The sequence below is a fragment of the Ursus americanus genome, chromosome 14 (genome assembly GCF_024610735.1).
Source record: "Ursus americanus isolate L20-20 chromosome 14, mUrsAme1.1.p, whole genome shotgun sequence".
NCBI lineage: Eukaryota > Metazoa > Chordata > Mammalia > Carnivora > Ursidae > Ursus > Ursus americanus.
In genome coordinates this window covers 40,601,732-40,626,466 of record NC_142140.1, presented here as the reverse complement: position 1 = coordinate 40,626,466, position 24,735 = coordinate 40,601,732, and the positions used below count along the sequence as shown (strand labels likewise).

Genomic DNA, 24,735 nt, shown 5'->3' with positions numbered 1-24,735 from the left:
AAGTGAGGCAGAATATTCTGCCAGCCCTTGTCAGACCTCTCTCCAGAAAACTGAAGAGAGTGCTAAAGCATTCCTTTACCAAAAAAGGCCAGAACAGTACCGGTAAGGAAGGAACAAGGAAGAAGGAAGGGCACAGCAGGTGAGCGCTCACAGAAGTCGCAGGATGCACCGCTGTGCGGTCACAACCACTGCTCATTCTCAGCAGTAAGACAGAGGTTGACGCTTTGATGTGAAGAGCAAGGTGCGGGCTGCCCCAACTCCTGGCTCACCAGTGGGCATCCCGGTCAGCAGCCACCCAGTGCCATGCTCAACAGGGAAAGTACGGACGAACCAACCAGACTGGAAAACTGAACAGCGGTGATCTTACTTCCGTGTCACCCCGACCAAGATCGAGCGTTCTTGGGCAAGTCACTGCGGGTGCCCAGAGCCTGGGTTTCTGGAGATTATTCTGTAGAGTGAAACTAGAGAACTGCCCCACTCTCACCTTCAGGCTTTCTGTCTGATTGGGGAAACGGTTTCTTTGTTATAGCGCCTTATTATGTCACTGGCTCCTTCAACATGCTGTAGAGCCAGTATTTTCATTGTACAGAGAGAAAACAGAAGCTCAGAGAAGTTAAGGGACTTCTGACAGTCAAAGAATTTATAAGAGTATCAGATCCAAGTCTTCTAACTCTAAATCCAATTCTCTTTCTACCACACTATTCTGTGCTCAAATCAAACAGTTCATGTGAAAGAATTTAATATAACAACCAGCATTAAAAAAAAATCGGGACGCCTGGGTGGTGCAGTCTGTTAAGCGTCCAACTCTGTTTCGGCTCAGGTGGTGATCTCAGGTCATGAGATCAAGCCCTGCGTTGGGCTCCATGCTCGGCGCAGAGTCTGCTTAAGACGCTCTCACTCCTCCTCTGTCCCTCCCCCTGCTTGTGCTCTCTCTCTCTCTCAAATACAACTTAAAAAAAAAAATCTAAGGTGTATACTTCAGTTCTAGCCACCATGTTTTCTTCTTTCCTGTATCAGTTATAAGACTGTTCTGCTTCCTGCAAAAATCTTTTTTAAAAAAATCTTTAAAGATTTATCAGAGAGCGAGAGAATGAGCATGAGAATGAGCATGAGTAGGGAGGGAGGGGCAGAGGGAGAGAATCTTCAAGCACATTCCCCACTGAGTGCGGTGCCCCATGTGGGGCTTGATCCCATGATCTGAGCCAAAACCAAGAGCTGGATACAAGCACCTGAGCCACCCAGATACCCCTGCAAGTAAGTAAGTTTTTAATTTAACAAACACTATGGCACCCTGCAGTGGGTTGGAGGGTGACCTGCCCCCCCAATCAGATATGCGGGACATGTTCTAATACTCAGAACCTGTAAACGCAACCATACTTGGAAAAAAGGTCTTTGTTGATGTGATTAAGTTAAGGATCTTGAGATGAGGAGATCATCCTGGATTATCTTGGTGGGCCCTAAATCCAATGACAAGTGTCCTTATAAGAGACACATGGCTGCCGCCAGTCACCAGAGGCTGGAGGACACAAGGAATAGACTATCCCCAAGAACCCCAGAAGAGAGCAGGTCTGGCTAGATAATGAACTTCTAGCTCCCAGAACCGAGAGAACACGTCTGTTGTTTTAGTCACCAAGTCTGTGAAGGGAGAAGACGTAAAGGCGGAGTAACTCGCCAGTGTCATGAAGTGTAAAGGGGAGCCCAGATCAGACTTGGGTACCACGGCTCCAGACACAGTGCTTGTAACCACAGTGTACCCTGTGGATGAGGGTCTGGAGGAAGGGGGTCCACAGGCTGTGTGATGCAAACCCTGCTGCCACTGAACTGATGGGTCACTGCTCTGACCCACACCCAGCTCCAGAGAGAAACAATTCTCCACCAGCAGCTCGGTGTGGGAGTTCCAGCAGGGAAATGAGCTATTCACGAAATAATCAGGCAAAGAGGAGAATCAGTTGCAGATCGACACAGAGCCGTGAGGTGACGCCTATCCAACAGGCACTGGGCTAAGCCTAAAGGCTCTTGCTGGCAGGGCCCAGTGGTGCCATTTCCAAAGCTAACTGCTCAGTGGCAGTGGCCTGTTTACCTATTTCCCTATATTTTTATGGCAACAAGCTGTGACAGGGTAGCTTTAGGGTTTTCCAAGGCCGTAAGCCCAACAGCTGCAAGAAACTTCTTTTTCTCGCTATAAATCCCGAAGCCTTCTGAAAACCAAAGTTTTCCCACCTTCCTGTCCTAACAGGGCAATAAAGCCACTGGGACACAGGTGTGCAGGGTAGGAGAGAACAGTGGCTCCTTAGGAGAGGTGGCAGCAAAAAGGGAGAGCTAGAGAAAGAACGGATTACTTCTGCTTTTATCAGACTGCACACAGATAAACACTTCTCAGGACAGCAATGAGCTCTAAGAGTGGGCGATGTCCCTGTGCCATCCGGAGGTTACTGCTGTCACACACTATACGACTCACAATGCTGGGTATCTAGGGCAGTGGATTTAGGGAACAGATAGCGGGAAGACAGGGATACCGTTCTGAGCCAGGGCCTGCCATTTGCCAGGCAATGACAGTCATTTCACTGAATCCTCTAAGTTGTTAGGTAGATTGTGAGACAGAAAGAGCCCAGTTTCAAGATAAGGAAACGAAGTCTCAGAGGGACTGGGTAATTTGGCCCGTAAGTTCCCAAGGAGCAGAGACAGTTGAGGTTCAAACCCAGGTCTGTCTGCCCCCGAGGCTCATTCTCTTTTCCTTAACACCTACACCACCTTGTCTTGAAGGAGCAGCTCTCCTTGGAAAAGCGGACTTTTAAGGATCAAATCTGAAATGGGGCAGAATTTAAGAGGACTGGAGAGAAGACAATCAATTTCTTGTAATACAAACTCTGTCTTTTGAAATCTAAACATTCCTGTGTTTTGTTTTTTTTTCTGGTGTCCGACAAAGGTCTCACCACTTTTACAAGGATGACAATGTCTGAAGGCATCGCCATGACCTCGTACTAAACATGAAGAAAGCCACAGGAGCAGACCTTACCGAACAAAATGAAGGGTGTGTTTGTATGTTTTGCCAGTTAAAAAAAAAAATTCAGGTGTCTCCTTCCCTGGTAGAAAGAGAGGTGAGAGGCAGAAAGAGACGAGACACGGCTTCAAAACAGTAGCATCAAAGCAAAAACTGGTGGGAGTTTGACCTACATACAAGCTTAAAAAAAAACAAAAAACCAAAAACCCAGCAGGCATCTGAAGCCTGAAAAATGGAAAGGTTTGCTAAAATTAGGTTTAGCCTAGTGGAAAAATCCCTCACACTCTCTCAGGTTTATTAGATCTTTTACTAAAGCATTACGCCCATCATGCCTGGTGGAATATCATTTGAGGATTTTTATTTTTTGGGATGGGAGAGGCAGGTGGGAAAAGAACATGAAACCAGGAAAGGGAACTTGTGAATTTCCAATCTTGGGCACATTTCATCACTCCCTTTTCTAACTGTCCACAGCACATCCTCTGGCTGAGTGCCCCGGAGAACGGAAATAACACAATCAGGGCCAAGAGAGGGGAAGCCCAGGCTCCTCAGGGACTGCTCCTCCTGCAGCAGCTTCCGGGGGGCACCCACGACAGACGCTCTTTGTTGAAGACTGGGCCCTCACTGTTCTCTTTGTGAGGGTAACCTGCTAAGCCGGAAAGAGGCTCAGCAGCCTCGTTATCACATGATGCAAGCAGGACCAAAGGCACTGCAGATAATAAAAACCTGGCTTTTCCCTTTCTGGCGTGGGGCTGTGAGGCCAGGGAGTGGGTGGGGAAGGGATGACTGGATGGAATCCCTTCCTGAGCATGGTTTCCCACGGGTAGAGAGTTGTGTAAGTGGGTCGAACTTAGGGGCTTAAAAGCCAAGTGACTAATGCCTTGGTTGAAATTTCCTTAAACAACCAACATTTTACCAACTCTGTTGGTAATGTTTAGCATTAAAACACCATCTTTACCATGTCTGAGTTCTCATCAATTCAGATCAATTCTTATCCTGGTTCTTTTAGGCACTTCTAAAAATCCTTCTATTATTAACCACAAGGACCCCATAAAGGTATCCAAACCATGGCCTTTTCCTTCTGCTTTTCACACAGAGGCTTCCCCAAGACAGGCAGCTCATTCCAGAGCCAGGAAACTCCAAAGCGCCTCATTTACTATAAATCCCCAGCGGAGGGCAGAGCTTATGCTGTACTCACACACTAGATTTTTGTCATTTCCTTTGGACTCAACTCATGATAGGTTGTGTTCCTGTAAGAACGGGCCGAGGCCCTTGGGAGTGCTGATATTAAACACCCCCAGCCATCTGGGCTCAGGTAAGCAGCACAGTCAAGAGCGCCTCAGGAAGCAGCAGCAGCCGTGACCCAGGCCACTCTCCTTGGTCCCCCACGTGTTGTCATGGCTACCACAGGGCAGGGAGCGCTCAAAGGGTACTCTGCGTGTGCTCAAGAACCGGCCGCTATCACGACTGTTCACCTCGTGCCATATGGAATGGCAGTTTCACAGGGAGAACTCGGAAGGCTTGAGTCAAGAAATCACAGTTTTCCAATTTATGTGTAAAGATGAAATGCAGTGGCGCTTACTCTACCAAGACGAGCGAAATCTAAGGGCGGTACAAAGACGGCCGCGGCCACCCCCAGTCCTCCATTTGCTCACTGCACGCCGGAAATACGCTGCTACAGAGACTCCCTTCGCTTTTCTCTCTGGGAGCGAACAGACCAACGTGGGACACCTTGTCAGAGACAGGAACAAAACAAAACCTACACAAAGCTGGACTTCCCAGGTTAGGAGCAGGACCAAGTAATAAGCGCCAAGGAAGAGTGAGAACGGCATAAAGACAGTACTCTCTACACAACATTCTAAGTATCTGAAGGAATTAAGGAGTGGTAGAGGAGGACAGGTGTTGGTTTCTACCAGCCGCTCTGGGGCCCACGCTCAGGTGCTGGACAGCCTGGCAGATTCATGACACTGAGCCGCTATTTTAATGGGCTCTCCACTAACTGATGGACAGTTTTGTGGAGAAAAGATTACGTGGGATCAATCTACGTAATTATACAAACCCTAAGTAAGAGAACTGGACAAATTAACCACCCAGTGATAAATCAGTCTTGACCTTCTCGCCACTTCCCCAACCTTGCTGGCTTTTCAGAGGCTGATTTCCCCTTCCTTCACACACCATAAATTCTGGACAAATACCAAAAGCTAGCCAACTGACAGAGAATTATCCTCAGCTCCTAACATAAATGCTATGGCCTGTAAACCTTTCTAGGACTTAGGAAACAACTGTTGGAAGGACCAAACTCAAAGTTCTTAACGGACACCGTAGCAAACCAGAGACTGAAGTCAAACTTCACCTAAAACACTACCCACTTCCTCACCTGCTTGACTTTGAAAGGCTCCTTTAGCTGATCACCAGAATATGGCACCCTAGGCTCACCTGTTAACAACCAGCTCTTTCCAAACTGGTGATATTAAGGCAACTTTTAACTAGTGGGTTCAATTTATTGTTGTTCTTAATTTTACTAACACACTTGATTTAATTTTACATTTGAACTCCAAAGCACCCCCACAAAAGGGGCAATTAGGAAAAATGATTACCAGGAGCTGCTAGAACTCTCCCAGATTGCAAGGATATAAATCCATATGACCATTCTGGAACAATCTTGGCAGCATCTACTAATGTGAACATACACATATCCTATGACCTGTTCTAGGAACTTTGGGGCACACACAACAGAAATGTACACTTATGTCCATTGTTGGTGGGAATGCAAGTTGGTGTAGCCACTCTGGAATAAAGTATGGAAGCTCCTCAAAAAGTTCAACATAGAGCTACCCTACGGCCCAGCAATTGCACTACTAGGGATTTCCCCTGAAGATACAAATGTAGTGATCTGAAGGGGCACCTACACACCAATGTTTATAGCAGCAATGCCCACAATAGCCGAAGTATGGAAAGAGCCCAGATGTCCATCGACAGATGAATGGATAAAGAAGATATGGTACATATACCATACATATGGAATATTACTCAGCCATCAAAAAATTGAAATCCTGCCATTTGTAATGACGTGGAAGGAACTAGAAGGTATTAGCTAAATGAAATAAGTCAATCAGACAAAAACAATTATCATATGATCTCATATATGGAATTTAAGAAACAAAACAGAGGATCATAGGGGAAGAGAGAAAAAATAAGACAAAATCAGAGAGGGAGACAAACCGTAAGAGATTCTTCATCACAGGAAACAAACTGAGGGTTGCTGGAGGGGAGGGGGGCGAAGGGATGGGGTAACTGGGTGATGGACATTAAGGAAGGCACATGATGTAACAAGCACTGGGTATTATATAAGACTGATGAATCACAGACCTGTACCCCTGAAACTAATACTACATTATATGTTAATTAATTGAATTGAAATTTAAAAATACATTAAAAAATGTATACCTGTGTCTATCAAAAGACATGTGCACAAGCATGTTCACAGTAGCATTTACCACCTGTAATAACCAAAACCTGGACACTAATCAAATGTCCCTCAACAGGAGGAAAGACTAATAAACTGGGGTACAGCCCCGCAACGGACCACATAGAGCAAACACGAGAAACAAATCTGCAACCACGGACGACGTGGATGTAGCCCATGTACCAGGTGTTGAGTAAACAGGACAGAAACAAAAACCACTGCGTGATTCCCTCTAGATAACGTTCAAAACCAGCCCAACTAGTCGCTGCTGTTACAAACCAGGACAGCTGTGGCCCCCGGGGAAAAAGGCGGTAGAGAGGAGGCGAGCGGGGACTTCTGGGGGGTGGCTGCACAGGTATATTCTCTTTGTTTAAACTCGCTAAATACTCATGATTTGTACCTTTTTTCATATGCACATATTTAATAAAAAACTTTAAGAAAAAAGATGATCTCGTCATAGATTTTAGTCTCTTCATACACGCAATGATCCTTTTCTTCAAAATTCATTGAAGAAAAGCTTATTTCTGTGAGAAAAATGAGAAAAACACGCTATGTCTGTTCTAGAGGCTATTTTTATGAACTCTTATTTCTTTGGCACGGTCTCCCTAAGAGAATAGCTGTATCTGAATCTGCCCTAAGTCCCTTCCTAGTCCGGGGTCACGCGGCAGTATCGTGGGATCACTTTGGAATCAGATGGAGCCCCGCACATATCCTGGCTCCGTCAGGCAGCAAGGCCGCGCGGTCCCCGCCACACATACGATCTTCAACTGGAAAGTGAGGACACTGAGAAGTGAGCGGCACGAGGTGGGTGACTGGCCCAACATGCAGACTTGTCCTCACCAGGATGTAGCTCAGGGAGACAGGCTAAAGCATCTCTCCTCCCATCTTTCACAAGCTAAATGCAGATGTTGGAGCTCCTCGGGAGCTCTCCGTGAGCAGTTACTACAGATGGTAATGCTTACCACCACCAGAACCAAGCACCAAGGAGCCACAGGGAACTTCCCCCCTTAAACATTTATCCCTGTAGTTTGAGGAATAAATTTTAAAAGTAAGCACTGTTTCTGAAAAATCACTTTGTGATCTTTACTCTTAAACATTTGTGTATTTTGAAAGCTTAATTTTGAAGAAAACTCCATCTCATACAGAGCATTTAAGATCCGTTCAAGCAGACAGAAAAGACTGAGGGAGAAAGAATCCTACGTTGTGAGCAGGGGGACTCCCAAGACTATATCTACAGACATCACTTAGATCAAGTGGCGAGTCCGATGGCAGCCAGCAATTCCACAGCTGTAATTTAACAGTCGTGTGTGTGAAATGAATGCTTCCCAATCGAAGTCAACCTAGCCCGTTTTGGTTTGTGAACTAAAATAAAAGATCCACACTGGGGCGCCTGGGTGGCGCAGTCGTTAAGCGTCTGCTTTCGGCTCAGGGCGTGATCGCAGCATTCTGGGATCAAGCCCCATATCGGGCTTCTTCACTGGGAGCCTGCTTCTTCCTCTCCCACTCCCCCTGCTTGTGTTCCCTCTCTCGCTGGCTGTCTCCCTCTGTCAAATAAATAAATAAAATCTTTTTAAAAAATAAATAAATAAAATAAAAGATCCACATTGATGATATGAGTTGTCAGATCACAGTTTTTTTTCAGTCATAGCTTTCTCGAGCTAACATGCCCGGCTATTTCCATGAGGAGATTTAGAAAATCTGCCATTTGAGGCAGTCAGGCTAGCTGCTATTGGTCATGTTGGGGCCTTCCCTGGCTCGCAAGGGTCTCCCAATATTACCTTAGTTCATTTCTACATGCCTTGGCCAGAGAATTTGCATTCCATCCCAAGAAGCACAAACTTGGGCTCTGCTAAACACCTGGCACATCACAACAGAGTAATTATGAAAATCTTACAGGATGAGTGTTAATAGAGCCATGTCATACACAGCACGTCGCTCTCTATGAAGGAAAGGAACATGGCAGGGAGAAAAGCTGAAATTAAAGGTATGTTTTAGGTTTTCATGATGCTGGTGGGTAGTTTTTGTTTGTTTGGGGAAGGTAGTTAAGTTTGAAAGGACTGTGAGATCAACTTTCAAGGTGGTTAAAGTGTGGTGCATAGTTGCCAGCCTGAAAGGGCTCCCGTGAACTAAAGGTAGGACAATCTGAGCATCAAAAACAGTAATGTCCATAACAGACTGAAATACATAAAATATACAAAATTACATAAATTCACAATACTAAAAACATACACACACCGGAGAACCGCCCCCCCCCCCCTTACTGGTCACCTCTGGTGAAGACGGTGGTTAGGAACCCATTATTCAGGTAACCAATAAAGAGAAAGGATGAAGCCTTTATTCAGTAAAGGAACTGTAAGGAACTCATTTTCAGGATAAGTGATTGATCAAGGTTTCTTTGTTCTTTGTTTTTTAAATAATAAAGAATCACTGCTAATAAAATGAAGAACAGAAATAAATGCAGAAGGGGAGGAGTTAAGATGGCGGAGGAGTAGGAGACACCGTTTTCAGCCGGTCCTCCGAGTCGAGCTGGATAGGTACCAGACCAGCCTAAACAACCACGGAACCAGCCTGAGACGCAGGAAGACGCATCTGGATCTCTACAAATGAACATCTCCAGCACTGAGTACTGAGGTACGAAGCGGGGAGCCATGAAACTGTGCACAGATATCGGAAGATAAACGGAAGGGGGAGGGAGCCGCCGCGTTCGGGCGCCGGGAAGCGTAGCCACTTGCACAGGGGGAGCGGGCGGGGCTCGCGGACGGCACCCGCAAAACAGCAGACTGAGACCGTGAGCCGGGTGCGCGCGCCACCAGGCATCTCGCGGAACCCCGGAATCCTGGTGCGCTCACTGGATCCAGACTGAGACCGGGAGATCCGGGAGCACGCGCGGGGCGGCTGGCGGCTGGCGGCATTAGGAACACAAAGGACAGAGACGCGCCGGCCCTGGAAGTGAGGGCTGGGACGCTGGGTGTGGGGCGCACATCCCGGGACGCTGCAGGGTTGAGCAGCACCAACAGAAACAGAGTTAAAGTGGCCAGAACATTAGTAGAGAACGGGCCGCAATCCCTCTGTTCCGTGACAGAGGCTGAAATTCGGCCGCTGCTGCTCTGACTCTCAGAAGAGGCACAGCAAACCGCCAGGGAAAGCCGCCAGAGAACAAAAGCCTGGAAATACCGGCTCAGGGAGTGCCCATCCCCATCCCCCCTCGCAAGGGACGCCGAGACTCTACCCAAACAGGGCTGCCTGAGTATCGGCGCGGCAGGCCCCTCCCCCAGAAGGCAGGCTGAAAAATCAAGAAGCCCACAACCCGGGTGCCTGGGTGGCGCAGTCATTGAGCGCCTGTCTCCGGCTTAGGGCGTGATCCCAGCGTTCTGGAAAGGAGTCCCTCATCGGGCTCCTCCGCTGGGAGCCTGCTTCTTCCTCTCCCACTCCCCTGCTTCTGTTCCCTCTCTCGCTGGTTGGCTGCCACATAAATAAATAAATAAAATCTTTAAAGAAGAAGCCCACATCCCTAAGATCCCTATAAAACAAGGGGCACGGCCTGGGACCCAGTCAATAATTTGGGCTCTGGAAACCCCGCAACCTCTCTTCATCAGAATGACAAGAAGGAGAAGCCCCCCCCAGCAAAGAAAAGACAGTGAGACTGTGGCCTCTGCCACAGAAATAATGGATATGGATGTAACCAAATTATCAGAAATGGAATTCAGAGTAACGATGGTCAAAATGATGAGTAGAATTGAAAAAAGTATTAAGGAAAATGTTACTGAGAATATAGAATCCCTAAGGACAGAAATGAGAGCGAATCTGACAGAAATTAAAAATTCTATGAGCCAAATGCAGGCAAAACTAGAGGCTCTGACGGCCAGGGTCACAGAAGCAGAGGAAAGGGTTAGTGAATTGGAGGATGGGTTAATAGAGGAAAAAATGAAAATAGAAGATGGTCTTAAAAAAATCCACGCCCACGAATGTAGGTTACGGGAGATTACTGACTCAATGAAACGATCCAATGTTAGAATCATCGGCATCCCCGAGGGGGTGGAGAAAAACAGAGGTCTAGAAGAGATATTTGAACAAATTGTAGCTGAAAACTTCCCTAATCTAGCAAGGGAAACAAACATTCGTGTCCAAGAGGCAGAGAGGACCCCTCCCAAGCTCAACCACGACAAACCTACGCCACGTCACGTCATAGTGCATTTCGCAAATATTAGATGCAAGGATACAGTATTGAAAGCGGCCAGGGCAAAGAAATTTCTCACGTACCAAGGCAAAAGCATCAGAATTACGTCAGACCTGTCTACACAGACCTGGAATGAGAGAAAGGGTTGGGGGAGCATATTTAAAGCTCTTTCAGAGAAAAACATGCAGCCAAGGATCCTTTATCCAGCAAGACTGTCATTCAGAATTGATGGAGAAATAAAGACATTTCAGAATCGCCAGTCACTAACCAATTTTGTAACTACGAAACCAGCCCTACAGGAGATATTACAGGGGGTTCTATAAAAGTAAAAAGGCCCCAAGAGTGATACAGAACAGAAAGTCACAGCCAATACAAACAAAGACTTTACTGGCAACATGGCAACATTAAAATCATATCTCTCAGTAATCAGTCTTAATGTAAATGGTTTGAACCATCCCATAAACGCCACAGGGTTGCAGATTGGATAAAAAGAAATGACCCATCCATTTGCTGTCTACAAGAGACTCATTTCAAACCCAAAGATGCATTCAGACTGAGAGTAAGGGGATGGAGTACCATCTTTCACGCAAATGGTCCTCAAAAGAAAGCTGGGGTAGCAATTCTCATATCAGATAAATTGGATTTTAAACTACAGACTATAGTTAGAGACGCAGAAGGGCACTATATTATTCTTAAGGGAAGTATTCAACAAGTGGATATGACAATTATAAATATATATGCCCCCAACAGGGGAGCAGCAAGATACACAAGCCAACTCTTATCCAGAATAAAGAGACATATAAATGAAAATACATTAATAGTAGGGGACCTCAACACTCCACTATCAGAAATAGAACACCCTGGCAAAAACTAAGCAAAGAATCAAAGGCTTTGAATGCCATACTCGACGAGTTGGACCTCATAGATATATATAGAACACTACACCCCAGAACCAAAGAATACTCATTCTATTCTAATGCCCATGGAACATTCTCAAGAATAGACCATGTTCTGGGACACAAAACAGGTCTCAACCGATACCAAAAGATTGAAATTATCCCCTGCATATTCTCAGACCACAACGCTCTGAAATTGGAACTCAACCACAAGGAAAAATTTGGAAGAAACTCAAACACTTGGAGACTAAGAACCATCCTGCTCAGGAATGACTCGATAAACCAGGAAATCAAAAATCAAATTAACAATTTATGGAGACCAATGAGAATGAAAATACAACAGTCCAAAACCTATGGGATACTGCAAAGGCAGTCCTAAGGGGGAAATACATAGCCATCCAAGCCACACTCAAAAGAATAGAAAAATCTAAAATGCAGTTTTTATATTCTCACCTCAAGAAGCTGGAACAGCAACAGAGGGACAGGCCTAATCCACGCACGAGGAAGCAGTTGACCAAAATTAGAGCTGAAATCAATCAAGCAGAAACCAGAAGTACAGTAGAGCAGATCAACAGGACTAGAAGCTGGTTCTTTGAGAGAATCAATAAAATTGACAGACCACTGGCAAGACTTATCCAAAAGAAAAGAGAAAGGACCCAGATTATTAAAATTATGAATGAAAAAGGAGAGGTCACGACGAGCACCATTGAAATTGGAAGGATTATTAGAAATTTTTATCAACAGCTATATGCCAATAAACTAAGCAATCTGGAAGAGATGGAATCCTTCCTGGAAACCTATAAACTACCAAGATTGAAACCGGAAGAAATTGATTCCTTAAACAGGCCAATTAATTATGAAGAAATTGAGTCAGTGATAAACAACCTTCCAAATAACAAAACTCCAGGCCCGGACGGTTTTCCTGGGGAATTCTACCAAACATTCAAAGAAGAAATAATACCTATTCTCCTGAAGCTATTTCAAAAAATAGAAACAGAAGGAAAGCTACCAAACTCATTCTATGAGGCCAATATTACCTTGATCCCCAAACCAGGCAAAGACCCCCTCAAAAAGGAGAATTACAGACCGATTTCCCTAATGAATATGGACGCCAAAATCCTCAACAAGATACTTGCTAATAGAATCCAACAGTACATTAAAAGGATTATCCATCACGATCAAGTGGGATTCATACCTGGGATGCAAGCGTGGTTCAATATTCGCAAATCAATCAGCGTGATACATCATATCAACAAGAAAAGACTCAGGAACCATATGATCCTCTCAATCGATGCCGAAAAAGCATTTGACAAAATACAGCATCCTTTCCTGATTAAAACCCTTCAGAGTGTAGGAATAGAAGGTACATTTCTCAATCTCATAAAAGCCATCTATGAAAAGCCTACTGCAAATATTATTCTCAATAGAGAAAAGCTGGAAGCCTTTCCCTTAAGATCAGGAACTCGACAAGGATGCCCACTCTCGCCACTATTATTCAACATAGTACTAGAAGTCCTTGCAACAGCAATCAGACGACAAAAAGGGATCAAAGGTATTCAAATTGGCAAAGAAGAAGTCAAAATGTCTCTCTTTGCAGATGACATGATACTCTATATGGAAAACCCAAAAGAAGCCACTCCCAAATTATTAGAAGTTATAGAGCAATTCAGTAACGTGGCAGGATACAAAATAAATGCTCAGAAATCAGTTGCATTTCTATACACGAATAGCGAGACCGAAGAAAGAGAAATTAGGGAATCCATCCCATTTACAATAGCACCAAAAACCATACGTTACCTTGGAATTAACTTAACCAGAGACGTAAAGGACCTATATTCTAGAAACTATAAATCACTCTTGAAAGACATTGAGGAAGACATAAAAAGATGGAAAGATATTCCATGCTCATGGATCGGAAGAATTAACATAGTTAAAATGTCCATGCTACCCAGAGCAATCTACACTTTCAATGCTATCCCGATCAAAATACCAAGGACATTTTTCAAAGAACTGGAACAAACAGTCCTTAAATTTGTATGGAAACAGAAAAGGCCCCGAATCTCCAAGGAACTGTTGAAAAGGAAAAACAAAGCTGGGGGCATCACAATGCCGGATTTCGAGCTGTACTACAAAGCTGTGATCACAAAGACAGCATGGTACTGGCACAAAAACAGACACATAGACCAATGGAACAGAATAGAGAGCCCAGAAATGGACCCTCGGCTCTTTGGGCAACTAATATTTGATAAAGCAGGAATAAACATCCGGTGGGAAAAAGACAGTCTCTTCAATAAATGGTGCTGGGAAAATTGGACAGCTACATGCAAAAGAATGAAACTTGACCACTATCTCACACCATACACAAAAATAAACTCCAAATGGATGAAAGACCTCAATGTGAGACAGGAATCCATCAAAATTCTAGAGGAGAACATAGGCAACAACCTCTACGACATCGGCCAAAGCAACCTTTTTCATGACACATCCCCAAAGGCAAGAGAAACAAAAGATAAAATGAATTTATGGGACTTCATCAAGATTAAAAGTTTCTGCACAGCCAAGGAAACAGTCAGAAAAACTAAGAGGCAGCCCACGGAATGGGAGAATATATTTGCAAATGACACTATAGATAAAGGACTGGTATCCAAGATCTACAAAGAACTTCTCAAACTCAATACACGAGAAACAAATAAACAAATCAAAAAATGGGCAGAAGATATGAACAGACACTTTTCCAATGAAGACATATAAATGGCTAACAGACACATGAAAAAATGTTCAAAATCATTAGCCATCAAGGAAATTCAAATCAAAACCACACTGAGATACCACCTTACGCCAGTTAGAATGGCAAAAATAGACAAGGCAAGAAACAACAATTGTTGGAGAGGATGTGGAGAAAGGGGATCCCTCCTACATTGTTGGTGGGAATGCAAGTTGGTACAGCCACTCTGGAAAACAGTGTGGAGGTCCCTTAAAAAGTTAAAAATTGAGCTACCCTATGATCCAGCCATTGCACTACTGGGTATTTACCCCAAAGATACAGACGTAGTGAAGAGAAGGGCCATATGCACCCCAATGTTCATAGCAGCAATGTCCACAATAGCTAAATCGTGGAAGGAGCCGAGATGCCCTTCAACAGATGACTGGATTAAGAAGTTGTGGTCCATATATACAATGGAATATTACTCAGCTATCAGAAAGAACGAGTTCTCAACATTTGCTACAACATGGACGGCACTGGAGGAGATAATGCTAAGTGAAATAAGTCAAGCAGAGAAAGACAACTATCATATGATTTCTCTCATCTATGGAACATAAGAACTAGGATGATCAGTAGGGGAAGAAAGGGATAAAGAAAGGGGGGGTAATCAGAAGGGGGAATGAAACATGAGAGACTATGGACTATGAGAAACAAACTGAGGACTTCAGAGGGGAGGGGGGTGGGGGAATGGGATAGACCGGTGATGGGTAGTAAGGAGGGCACGTATTGCATGGTGCACTGGGTGTTATACACAACTAATGAATCATCGAGCCTTACATCGGAAACCGGGGATGTACTGTATGGTGACTAACATAATATAATAAAAAATCATTAAAAAAAAAAAAAAAAAGAAAGAAATGCAGAAGGAAAAATCAACGGAGACATCTCACCATTTTGCAAGGCTTGATGAAAGAGCTGATCTAGAAGCGATTCTCAAAGGCAGGTAAAACCTCTGATGAAGTCTGTTGGGAAACTCTTGAATGGATGGGTCATCCTAACAACAGATGATCAGCCTAGAACCGCTGGCCAACCTTCATGTCACCAAGAGAGACAACTGACATTACAGTAAAAGCCAGCTTCCAAAAAGTGAACCTGAACCTGGTAAAACACCCAGAGCAAGCCTCTGGTTTATGGAAGATGTGTGGGGGAGGGACGTGGGGAGAAGAATATGAGAAATGACACCATGCACCTTCTGGGCACATTTCAGCATAGTCACAGGTGCAAAACCCTCATTTCTTCCACATATGAACCGCATTAAAAAAAAAAAAAAAAAGGAGGTGAGGTGAACTGTTTACACATTAAGACAGATTTAAGAGAACTATCAGCAAATGCAATGTGTGGACCTTATCTGAACACCGATTCAAACAAATGAAGCATCCAAGAACACTTAATTGATAGTTAACTAGGAATTATGGTTACTTTCGCTGGGTGTGATAACAGTAGTTATGTTAAAGAATAAGATTTCTCAGATCTTGGTTAGAGATATACCTTAAAGTCTACCTCCTGCCCCAGAGTGAGGAAGAAGAAACAAAATATCGGTAGTTCTGAAGCATACGTACAAGAGGTAATACGGGGGGATTCTTACACTATTCGCTCTACTTTTGCCCACGGTAGATTTCTCCAACAAAAAGTGAAAAATAGCAGGGAATTGCTGGGTGTGGAAGCTGGGTCATAGGAGTTCACGGCATTATTATTTTTGTGCATGTCTATCTTTAAAAATGCCTGTAAGTTAAAAAAAAAAAAAAAAAAAGAGTAGACAACCCAAGGATGAATTTTTAAGGAACTCTGGGATGCATGGGCCACTTGGAGGCTGACCGACCCAAAGAAAGGCATCACACCAGGAACAGAACATGGCAAACATTATGTGGTGATGGTTATGCAACCAGGTCTCACTTGCCTACAATTCCCTAGCTGAAAATCGGTATCTTACACAGTCCTAGGCCCGAATCACCGAGGGTGTGGTTAGCTCCTCTGATGCTGTGCCACAGGGATGACCACAGCCTCATCCATGAGCAGAGCCTGCCTCTCACCTGGCTGGGGTGGATGAGGTGGTGGCATCTGGTGGTGCATCAGAGGGTAGGGAGGGGGCTGCTGATGAGGCATCATGCCGGGGTGCCCTGCTGCTCCAAGTGGCGCCAGGCCAGGTCCTCCAGAATGCTGGTGTGCCTGCTGCGGGTTCTGCCCATGCTGCTGCTGTTCCATTTGCTGTCGGGCTCGCAATTCGGCATATTTCAGCTGTTCCATGTGGAAGTTCTGGCGTTCTGTAAGCAACTGCTGCCTCTGTTGTTCTAACTGTCAAGAAAAGGAAGGGGAAGAGAGATGACACAAAGAGAGGGTCTTCGGAGTGGATGACACACAGGACATCAACCTGATGCCTGAACTCCCTATCCCACCTCACGTACACAGCCACCTCCAACATCTGTGGTGAGGAATGGCATTATTTCTTGAGTAGCGTATTTCCACTTGGACACCCGTTACCAAGGTCAAGGTCTTTTCTGTGTTATGCACAAGGTCTGCCTTTCCTGTAACCTTCACCCAGTGGGGTTATTGCTCTCCGGGCTCATTCAGTACACACGGAATCCTGTCTGGCAGGCCTTCAGATATGTAAAAATAGATTTCATGACTGCCAGGTAATACAAACCTCTCCTCTCCTCTTCATAGTCCCTCAACGGATAAAATTTCAAGTCCACGCAACTTTCCCAGGTGCTCTCTTCTGGATGTGATCCTTTGGTTACTATTTTAGAACTGACACAGAGTTAAATGCTCTGGATGAGTGGACGTGGCCTTAGCTGCAAATACCCACATTTTTCTATGTGGAGCTTTGGCAGTGCCACCGCAAATCTTGGCTTTCAAGTACCCAAAATTATACTGGGTGACACATTCACAGAATATTTTAGGTGCCTAAATAAAGATGTGCATGAATCTTGGTCTGAAGAATATAAGTATTTCAATATTCAAGATAATCTTTCTGGGACCCAAATTAAACTAAAGAGAAATAAGCTATTATACGTGCCAGGAAATCCAGAAATCATATGCCTGAGAATAGTTCAGAGGATGAAGCCCACCTTAAATGCTATCAAAATTAATTTAATTCAGTCCTGAAAGAGAAAATCACCTTGAACATGAAGGAAAATAAACATGCAGATTTCGGAGGGAAGAAGCGTACAGATCATAAGGAGGGTTAACAGATCTATTTATTCCCAATAATGTTCGAGCCCACCATTTCCAACGGCAAGATCCGAGTCACTGGGAGACATTTTTAGAACTTTTCTGTCCGAGACGGCAGACAGAAGCCACAAATGGCTCCTGAGCACTTGAAATGTGGCTAATCTGAAGTGGAATGTGTTGTAAGTATAAAACACACACTGAGTTCTGAGGACTTAGCATGAAAAAAATGTATTCTTCATCTTGATTACATGTTCAAATAATATTCTGTACATACTGAATAAACGTTACAATTTCACCTTTTACATGTGGCTACTAGAAAATTTTAAATCACATAGGTGGCTCACACTGTATTTCTGTTGGATAGCACTCTTCCAAGGCATTCGACAGACTAAAAAAAGGTAACATTTTAGCTTTCAGGAGCAGCCAGTTGTACAGATAAATACTATATACTATCATCAGTAAAAACTGGTTGGAATATGCATGAAGAGTTAGCCTAAGAATATGGGCTCTCAGCAGAGGGCTGTCTGAGGAGAAGACCCTGTGGAACCAAGTGAGAAGCACTTCTGGTTATCAGGAGTAGCAACCAGGGAGTGGCCATGGACGGACGGGGCGCAGGAGGACAGGCCACTGACTGAAGAGGGACGAGAACAGGCATGACCAGGTGAGGAGGAGGGGGAATGGAGAGAATAGATGGTAAAGTTTATGTCCCAGGCAGGTTAGCTGGCTGCGGGGAGTCTCCTAGGGAGAAGGAGATCTTCTGAAACAAATGATTTTGTGAGAGCGGTTGAGGGTCATCAGGAGGGAGTGCGGCAGGGTGCTGCTACGGTCCTAACAGACTGGTCTGGGCTCTTCATTTTCTAGGGAGGGTGACCTGAAGAGGTTAAAGCCCGGCCCGGTGTTCCTCCTTGTTTGTATAATGAGCAGGGAACTGCAAGATGTAAAAAGCAAGAGAGTCCTCAGGAAGTCCAGCTCTGCAAGACATTTAATCAGTCAGTAAGAGGCACTGATAAAAAAGGAAGCTAAAAATTCTGACTACAGGTCCTAGGATTCGCTTTCTTCTATTCTTTCTAGGAAATTCAGGACTTTGCTGAGGTTAGACATAAAAGGTTGCCAGAAAAGGACATCTTATCTATGTTCTTGTCAAACCATTATTGGTCTGGATGGTTTGGCTGAAGTCCCGCAGTTATGTAAGAACTATAATTTAGGTCAAGATCTGTTCTGTAAAGAAGCTGATCTGTTCCTGGAAGGGATTTTGTGTCTCTGAAGGGAAATTTTAGTCTCTACGTTACCTCTCTCAGTGGTTTGGTTTTGTTTTTAAACCAAACCAGTCCTTCTTTGAGAGCTGACCTCTCAAGGTATTAACCACAGAAAGAAAAATTTGCCCAATTTTCCATGTCTACAAATGTACTAACTTTAATTATTCTATTTTTTCCTGAGCTTCACTTGTCATTTCAAAACATGGAAGGTAATTAAAAGAAAGTAATTAGAAGAATTAAAATAGATGAGTGATTAAACACACACACACATTCCTGAAAGAGAACCCAGTTAAACCAAAGCTCCAGTGTGGGCTGAAAAGGTGCTGTGGGGTGAGCGCAGTGCCCAAGCAGCAAGCAGCAAGCGTGGCTCCAGGAGGGCAGCACACGAAGCAGAGCTTATGGCCACATCTTGGCCTCATCAAGCAATAGACATACATCTCTTGTTGTGGATACCTCATTGTTACTGAGTTCAACTGAAGACTGCATTCATTTTTTGACAATCAAACATAATGTAAATTGGCAGTTTTTGAGGAGAGTTCGACAGTATTGAGCAAATTTTAAATGCATGAAACCAGTGATTCTACATCTGGGAATCTGTCCTAGAAAACTGTATATATGTGTGTCTGAGGACAGCCATTAAAGTGCTGTTTTCGATGTATAGTTGTCTGAAATACACTGAGGAAAAAAAGCAAGTTGCTGCAATATTTATTACACAATCCTAATTAAATTTAAAAAAAAGCCACCTTGTATTCACATACACACACATTATATACACAATGAAAATGTCCTATCAGACACCAAACTATTAGGTGATTATTCCTAGAAATGAAACTGAGGATAAGAGAGACTTTTCAATTTATTCATTTCTTTATTGAAAAAATTTTCATCACACATAATATTTTTGTCAAAAAACAAACCGCTAGGGAGCCTGGGTGGCTCAGTCGGTTAAGCATCTGCCTTCAGCTCAGGTCATGACCCCAGGGTCCTGGGATGAAGTCCTGCATCAGGCTCCCTGCTCAGCAGGGAGTCTGCTTCTCCCTCTGCCCCTCCCCACTGCTTGCGCTCTCTCTCTCAAATAGATAAAATCTTTAACACACACACACACACACACACACACACACACACACACACACACTAAAAATCAAAACCAAACAAAAAACCCAACACTAAAAGCATGCAAGCCATGTGCTATAGATAGCTTGATTTTCTCCTCTCCGCCTTCCATTTCCGAGAACTGTGGACAAAGTCCCAACAGCTAAAGTGAACAGCGTATGTACATTCACGTAGATAGAATGTTAATGAATCTGTCCATTTTCTCTCATGGCTCCAATCTGGCTCTAGGGCAGCCGGTTTCACACAAAGCTGCCTGTAGCCCAGCTCTGAAGACACATCCCCCCACCGCTTTCAAACCCTGCCTTCCTCTCCCCCCTCAGTGCTGCACTGTGTACCCACCGGACAGAAGAACCCAAGTGCAACTGGAGCACAACAGAGCACTTTTCTGCACCAAGGCACCAAACGCCGACACAGCTGCAACATGCCGCCGAAGCTCACACAAAGCTCTTCTCCCAGCTTCACGGGCACAAAGCAGGGAGGGCGGGAAAGAGGAAAAGGTGGGGGCCGCACAAGTCCATCTACACTGCCAGGGGCTGAGGTATCAGCCGAGGCCTGAAGCCTCTGACTACTTGGCCTCAGAACTAAGTAAATAATCACACATCTTCCTTGGCAATGTTTGGTGTCAATGACCAGACATCCATTTACAAAAAAACCAAGTCCCAACTAGACCTATTCATTCCTTCTTACCCCTGTGGAAACGAGAACACCACAACCGTGTCCTGTGGCTTCCCCATGTGCGTCTGGAGGTGAAACCCAAAGGGGCAGGCACACATCGTGGTGACCGGTCACTCTGTCCTGTTGCCTTGTGCCTGCCTCCTGAGGCCAGGCATTTCTGGTTCGGAACTAAACCTACAACTGGATACAGCTTTCTTCATCTCAGCTAAAACTACTCGTGATGTAATGTGCACGTCTAACAAGAGGTTCCGTTACAAGACAGGCAGCACAGAGATGCGTTACCCCAAATACAGAGAACACCAAGTGCATTGGCTTCTCCTGGGTCAGTAAGAAATTCACCTTCTGGCTTTTTGTTCTTCCTTCCCTCATTTGTCATAAAGTACAACAAACTTCCCTAAACCTGCATCCTGTGTGATGAGATCCTATTATCCAGAACTTGACCACTTCTCTTCGCTTGCTCGGCCACCACCCTGGTCCAGGCCACCGTCACCTCATGTGGGCTATTTTAACGGCCTTGCCACCAGACTCTCCTTTTTCGAGCCTTGCTGCTTTGTCATTTCCTCTCTACAACACAGCCGCCACACAGATCCCTGGGGAACTATAAGCAAGACCATGCCAGCTCTCTGCATTTACTATTTTTATGGACTGCATAAAATAGGCTCTGTAGTTTTTCCACACTATCAGAGTAAAATGAAAAGCCTCTGGATGGCTTACAGGGACTTCCGTGATTAGGTCATCAAATCTCTGACTTTATCCTCTCACCTCCTCCTCATTTGTGCTCCAGCCCAACCACCTACTCCTCAGTGCCCCAACACGCTCCTGCCTCAGAGCCTCTGCGCTGGTTCTAGGCCTCAGAAGCACGTGTCTGTCCGTCTCTCGGTAAGGCCTACTCAGCCGATACCACCGTCAAGTGCAATCTCTCCCTTGACCCTCCCCACCTCCCCTCCCCAGCCTGTAACATACAGTTCAGTACATACACACACCGCATAGAACATCTCCTAACGCCCTTCGTTGATTATTTCAAGCTCTACCAAGGCAAAGAGTTTGGTGGGGTTTTATCCACCACTGTACCCCAGTGCCATACGCATGCCTAGAACAAAGTAGGTGCTGCTTGGGTATCTGTGGAACGAACAAATTACCTTAAACTTACATCACCTGTGTGGCAAAAGCCATCAGCTCTGGGCTGGCTGACTCTTCAGTCTCCTCGGAAATCATGTCCTTCTCTTCATATTCGGGATTTAGGCCTTCTTAATAGCTCGGATCAGCCCCTCCTCCACTAGGAAGCTCTCCTTGATAATCTCGGCCAACCACGGCCCCCTCTCCTTTGGATTTCCATTGCCCCACTGCCTCGTAGGAGGTGGTGTCTCTGCATCTCAATGTCTCACGCACCCTCTAGCCTCCTTGAGGACTGGCTCTGGGATTCCCACAATGTCTCTCTTTACCGAACGTATTCAGTTCTACACCTAGCCAAACGACCTCCAGAAATTCAGAGAGCATTTGGTCTACCAGATCAGCTCACAGATCCATCCCATCATGGGCATCAAATTATTATTTTTTTAATTCAAATGGGAATGCTTTAGACAGGGCCCCCCAGTTCTCTCCAGGTGGCTCAAGTCCCCAGCACAACCCATGCCTGAAACCTGCTCTCTCTTTTTTTTTTTTAAAGATTTTATTTATTTATTTGACAGAGATAGAGATAGCCAGCGAGAGAGGGAACACAAGCAGGGGGAGTGGGAGAGGAAGAAGCAGGCTCATAGCGGAGGAGCCTGATGTGGGGCTCGATCCCATAACGCCGGGATCACGCCCTGAGCCGAAGGCAGACGCTTAACCGCTGTGCCACCCAGGCGCCCCTGAAACCTGCTCTCTTGACCGATGTGTGCTATCCACCTGGCATGGAAGGCTGCTCAGGTGGGATGACCCTCTGAGTTATGGTCCCAGCACAAGCTCAGCATCCTCACCCGAACTAGAGTCAATACTTTATCCTGTCATTTCCTCGATGGGCTCTGTGCATTTCGTAACTGCCTTTATCTAATACCAGCACTTCATGAGAGAGAGCTGTTAACGGTACCTACTGAGCTCTAATTATAGTTGTATGGATAGTATCTATAAAAGATTCAGATTTATATCCTTTGTTCTTAATTTCTACATACCTAAAGACTCAAGAGAACTGATTTTAAGTCATTAGAGAAAAAAAGAAAGTTCATATCTCTTTTTTTTTTTTTTTAAAGTAGGCTCTACACTCAGTGTGGAGCCCAAGAAGGGGCTTGAACTCACAACCATGAGATCAAGACCTGACCTGAGATCAAAAGTCAGATGCTTAACCAGCTGAGCCACCTAGGTGCTCCTATATCTGATTCCTAAAGTCTAAGAAAAGACTTTGACATCTATTGCTATATAAATAAAACCAAATGTTTAATTCAAAAAAAGTATGTCCTGGAGCTATTGCCTGTAGGTAAAGAAGTACACCTTAAAGTGAACCGAGGCAGGGGCAGCTGGGTGGCTGAGTCGTTAAGCGTCCGCCTTCGGCTCAGGTCATGATCTGAGAGTCCTGGGATCAGCCCCGCACTGGCCCCCTGCTCAGCTGGGAGTCTGCTTCTCCTTCTGCCTCTGCCCCTCCCTTGACCAGCTCGTGTTCTCTCTCAAAAAAATAAAATACAGGGGTGCCTGGGTGGCACAGCGGTTAAGCGTCTGCCTTCGGCTCAGGGCGTGATCCCGGCGTTATGGGATCGAGCCCCACATCAGGCTCCTCTGCTGGGAGCCTGCTTCTTCCTCTCCCACTCCCCCTGCCTGTGTTCCCTCTCTCGCTCGCCGTGTCTCTCTCTCTCTGTCAAATAAATAAATAAAATCTTTAAAAAAAAAAAAAATAAAATAAAATAAAATACAATAAAATAAACAAAATCTTTAAAAAATAAAGTGAACTGAGGCAACGTGGTAGGCAGAGAAGCACCAGGTGGTGATGAACTGAACACCTACTATGTGTTCGAGGCACTGTGCCAGGCACACGCCACACTGCTCTCATTTAACTCCCTCAATAGTCCCGTGTGGAAATCACTGGTTAGCAAAGTGGCCATGGCTTTGCCTGCCCACAGGGAAGGACAGGATAGTAGTGCCTGGTGGAGAAAAAAGAGTTATATGGTCACTGTGCACAACATGAATGGGAGACATTTTGAATTTTGCAGAACTCTCTGGTTCTGAGAACGAGTCCCCAAGCTGGCTTCCACACTCCCACTTCTTGGTATTTACACCTTCCACCTCCCTGAACCATGTCTACCTCGCAACCCGGTCCCAGAGCCAGAGTTGGTCTGGTGACTGAGAGAACACAGCAGAAATGAAGGAGTGGGACTTTGAAGTTTAGGTTACATGCAACAGTGTGGCTTCCATTCTGGGTGCTCGCTCATGTTCTTGCTCTTTTTAATCACTCACCCTGAGGGACCCCCTTCATGAACGGCACCCCAGAAAGGCTCGTGTGGTAGGAGCAGAAGCCCCTGCCAACAACCCCAGGAGTAAGTTGGGAGGCGGGAGCTCCAGCCCTGCTGAACCTTAGGGAGCCAGCAACCTCGCAAGACCCCGCTCCTGAGCCGCCCGGCCAAGGTGCCTGGCTCCCAACTCCCAGAAACCACGTGAGACCTGGTTTTCTGTTTGCAGTCACGAAGCTTTAGGGTCCTTATTTCCATAGCAGTGAACAACTAACACAGCTGTGTTACTGACAGTCAGTGGCTAGGGCTTGGGACTACCCCATACAAAGGATTTTCCTGCCCCAAATGCTGACTGAGAAGGCAGGCTGACCGCCAAAGGATTTGAGCAGAGCAACCTGATGGGAAGAGAGTCGGCAGAACAGCGTTCCCAACATTTTCAGTTGTGCTGTTTTATCCAGAGACTAGCCTCTAAAATGTTTTATGTGCTTTGATTAGAATTCAACAACAAAAAAGATTCAAATAAGAAAATCACAGTGCAGTTCTGTAATTTGAGATAATAACTGTTACAAATCCACAGCACAAGGGAAATTCTGAAGGGCTAAGAGGAGTGCAGCCATTACACTCGGCCCCTGGGTGTCCAGGACTCGGAGCGAGAACTGGAGAGGGGCAGGGGGTGTGCTGATCTAGGTGACAGTTTCACTGGGGGTTTCAAAGAGTGGGGGATCCCCAGGTTCAACCTCTGAAGAGAGAGTGACTTAGAGCTGAGAAAAGAGGCCCTTGAGAATGCAGACAGTGTTCTCTAAGTG

General features: G+C 45.2%; 1 protein-coding gene across 4 annotated transcripts in view; it reads right to left on the bottom strand.

Moving 5' to 3' along the window:
* SMARCC1 (SWI/SNF related BAF chromatin remodeling complex subunit C1) overlaps window positions 1-24,735 on the bottom strand; it is a 169,530-nt gene that overhangs the window by 7,990 nt on the left and 136,805 nt on the right. For all 4 annotated transcript variants that reach the window (XM_087867088.1, XM_087867090.1, XM_045778834.2 and 1 more), the window contains one exon: window positions 16,332-16,593. In XM_087867088.1, coding sequence (XP_087723214.1) covers window positions 16,332-16,593 — 262 coding nt within the window. The remainder of the gene's footprint in view (window positions 1-16,331; window positions 16,594-24,735) is intronic.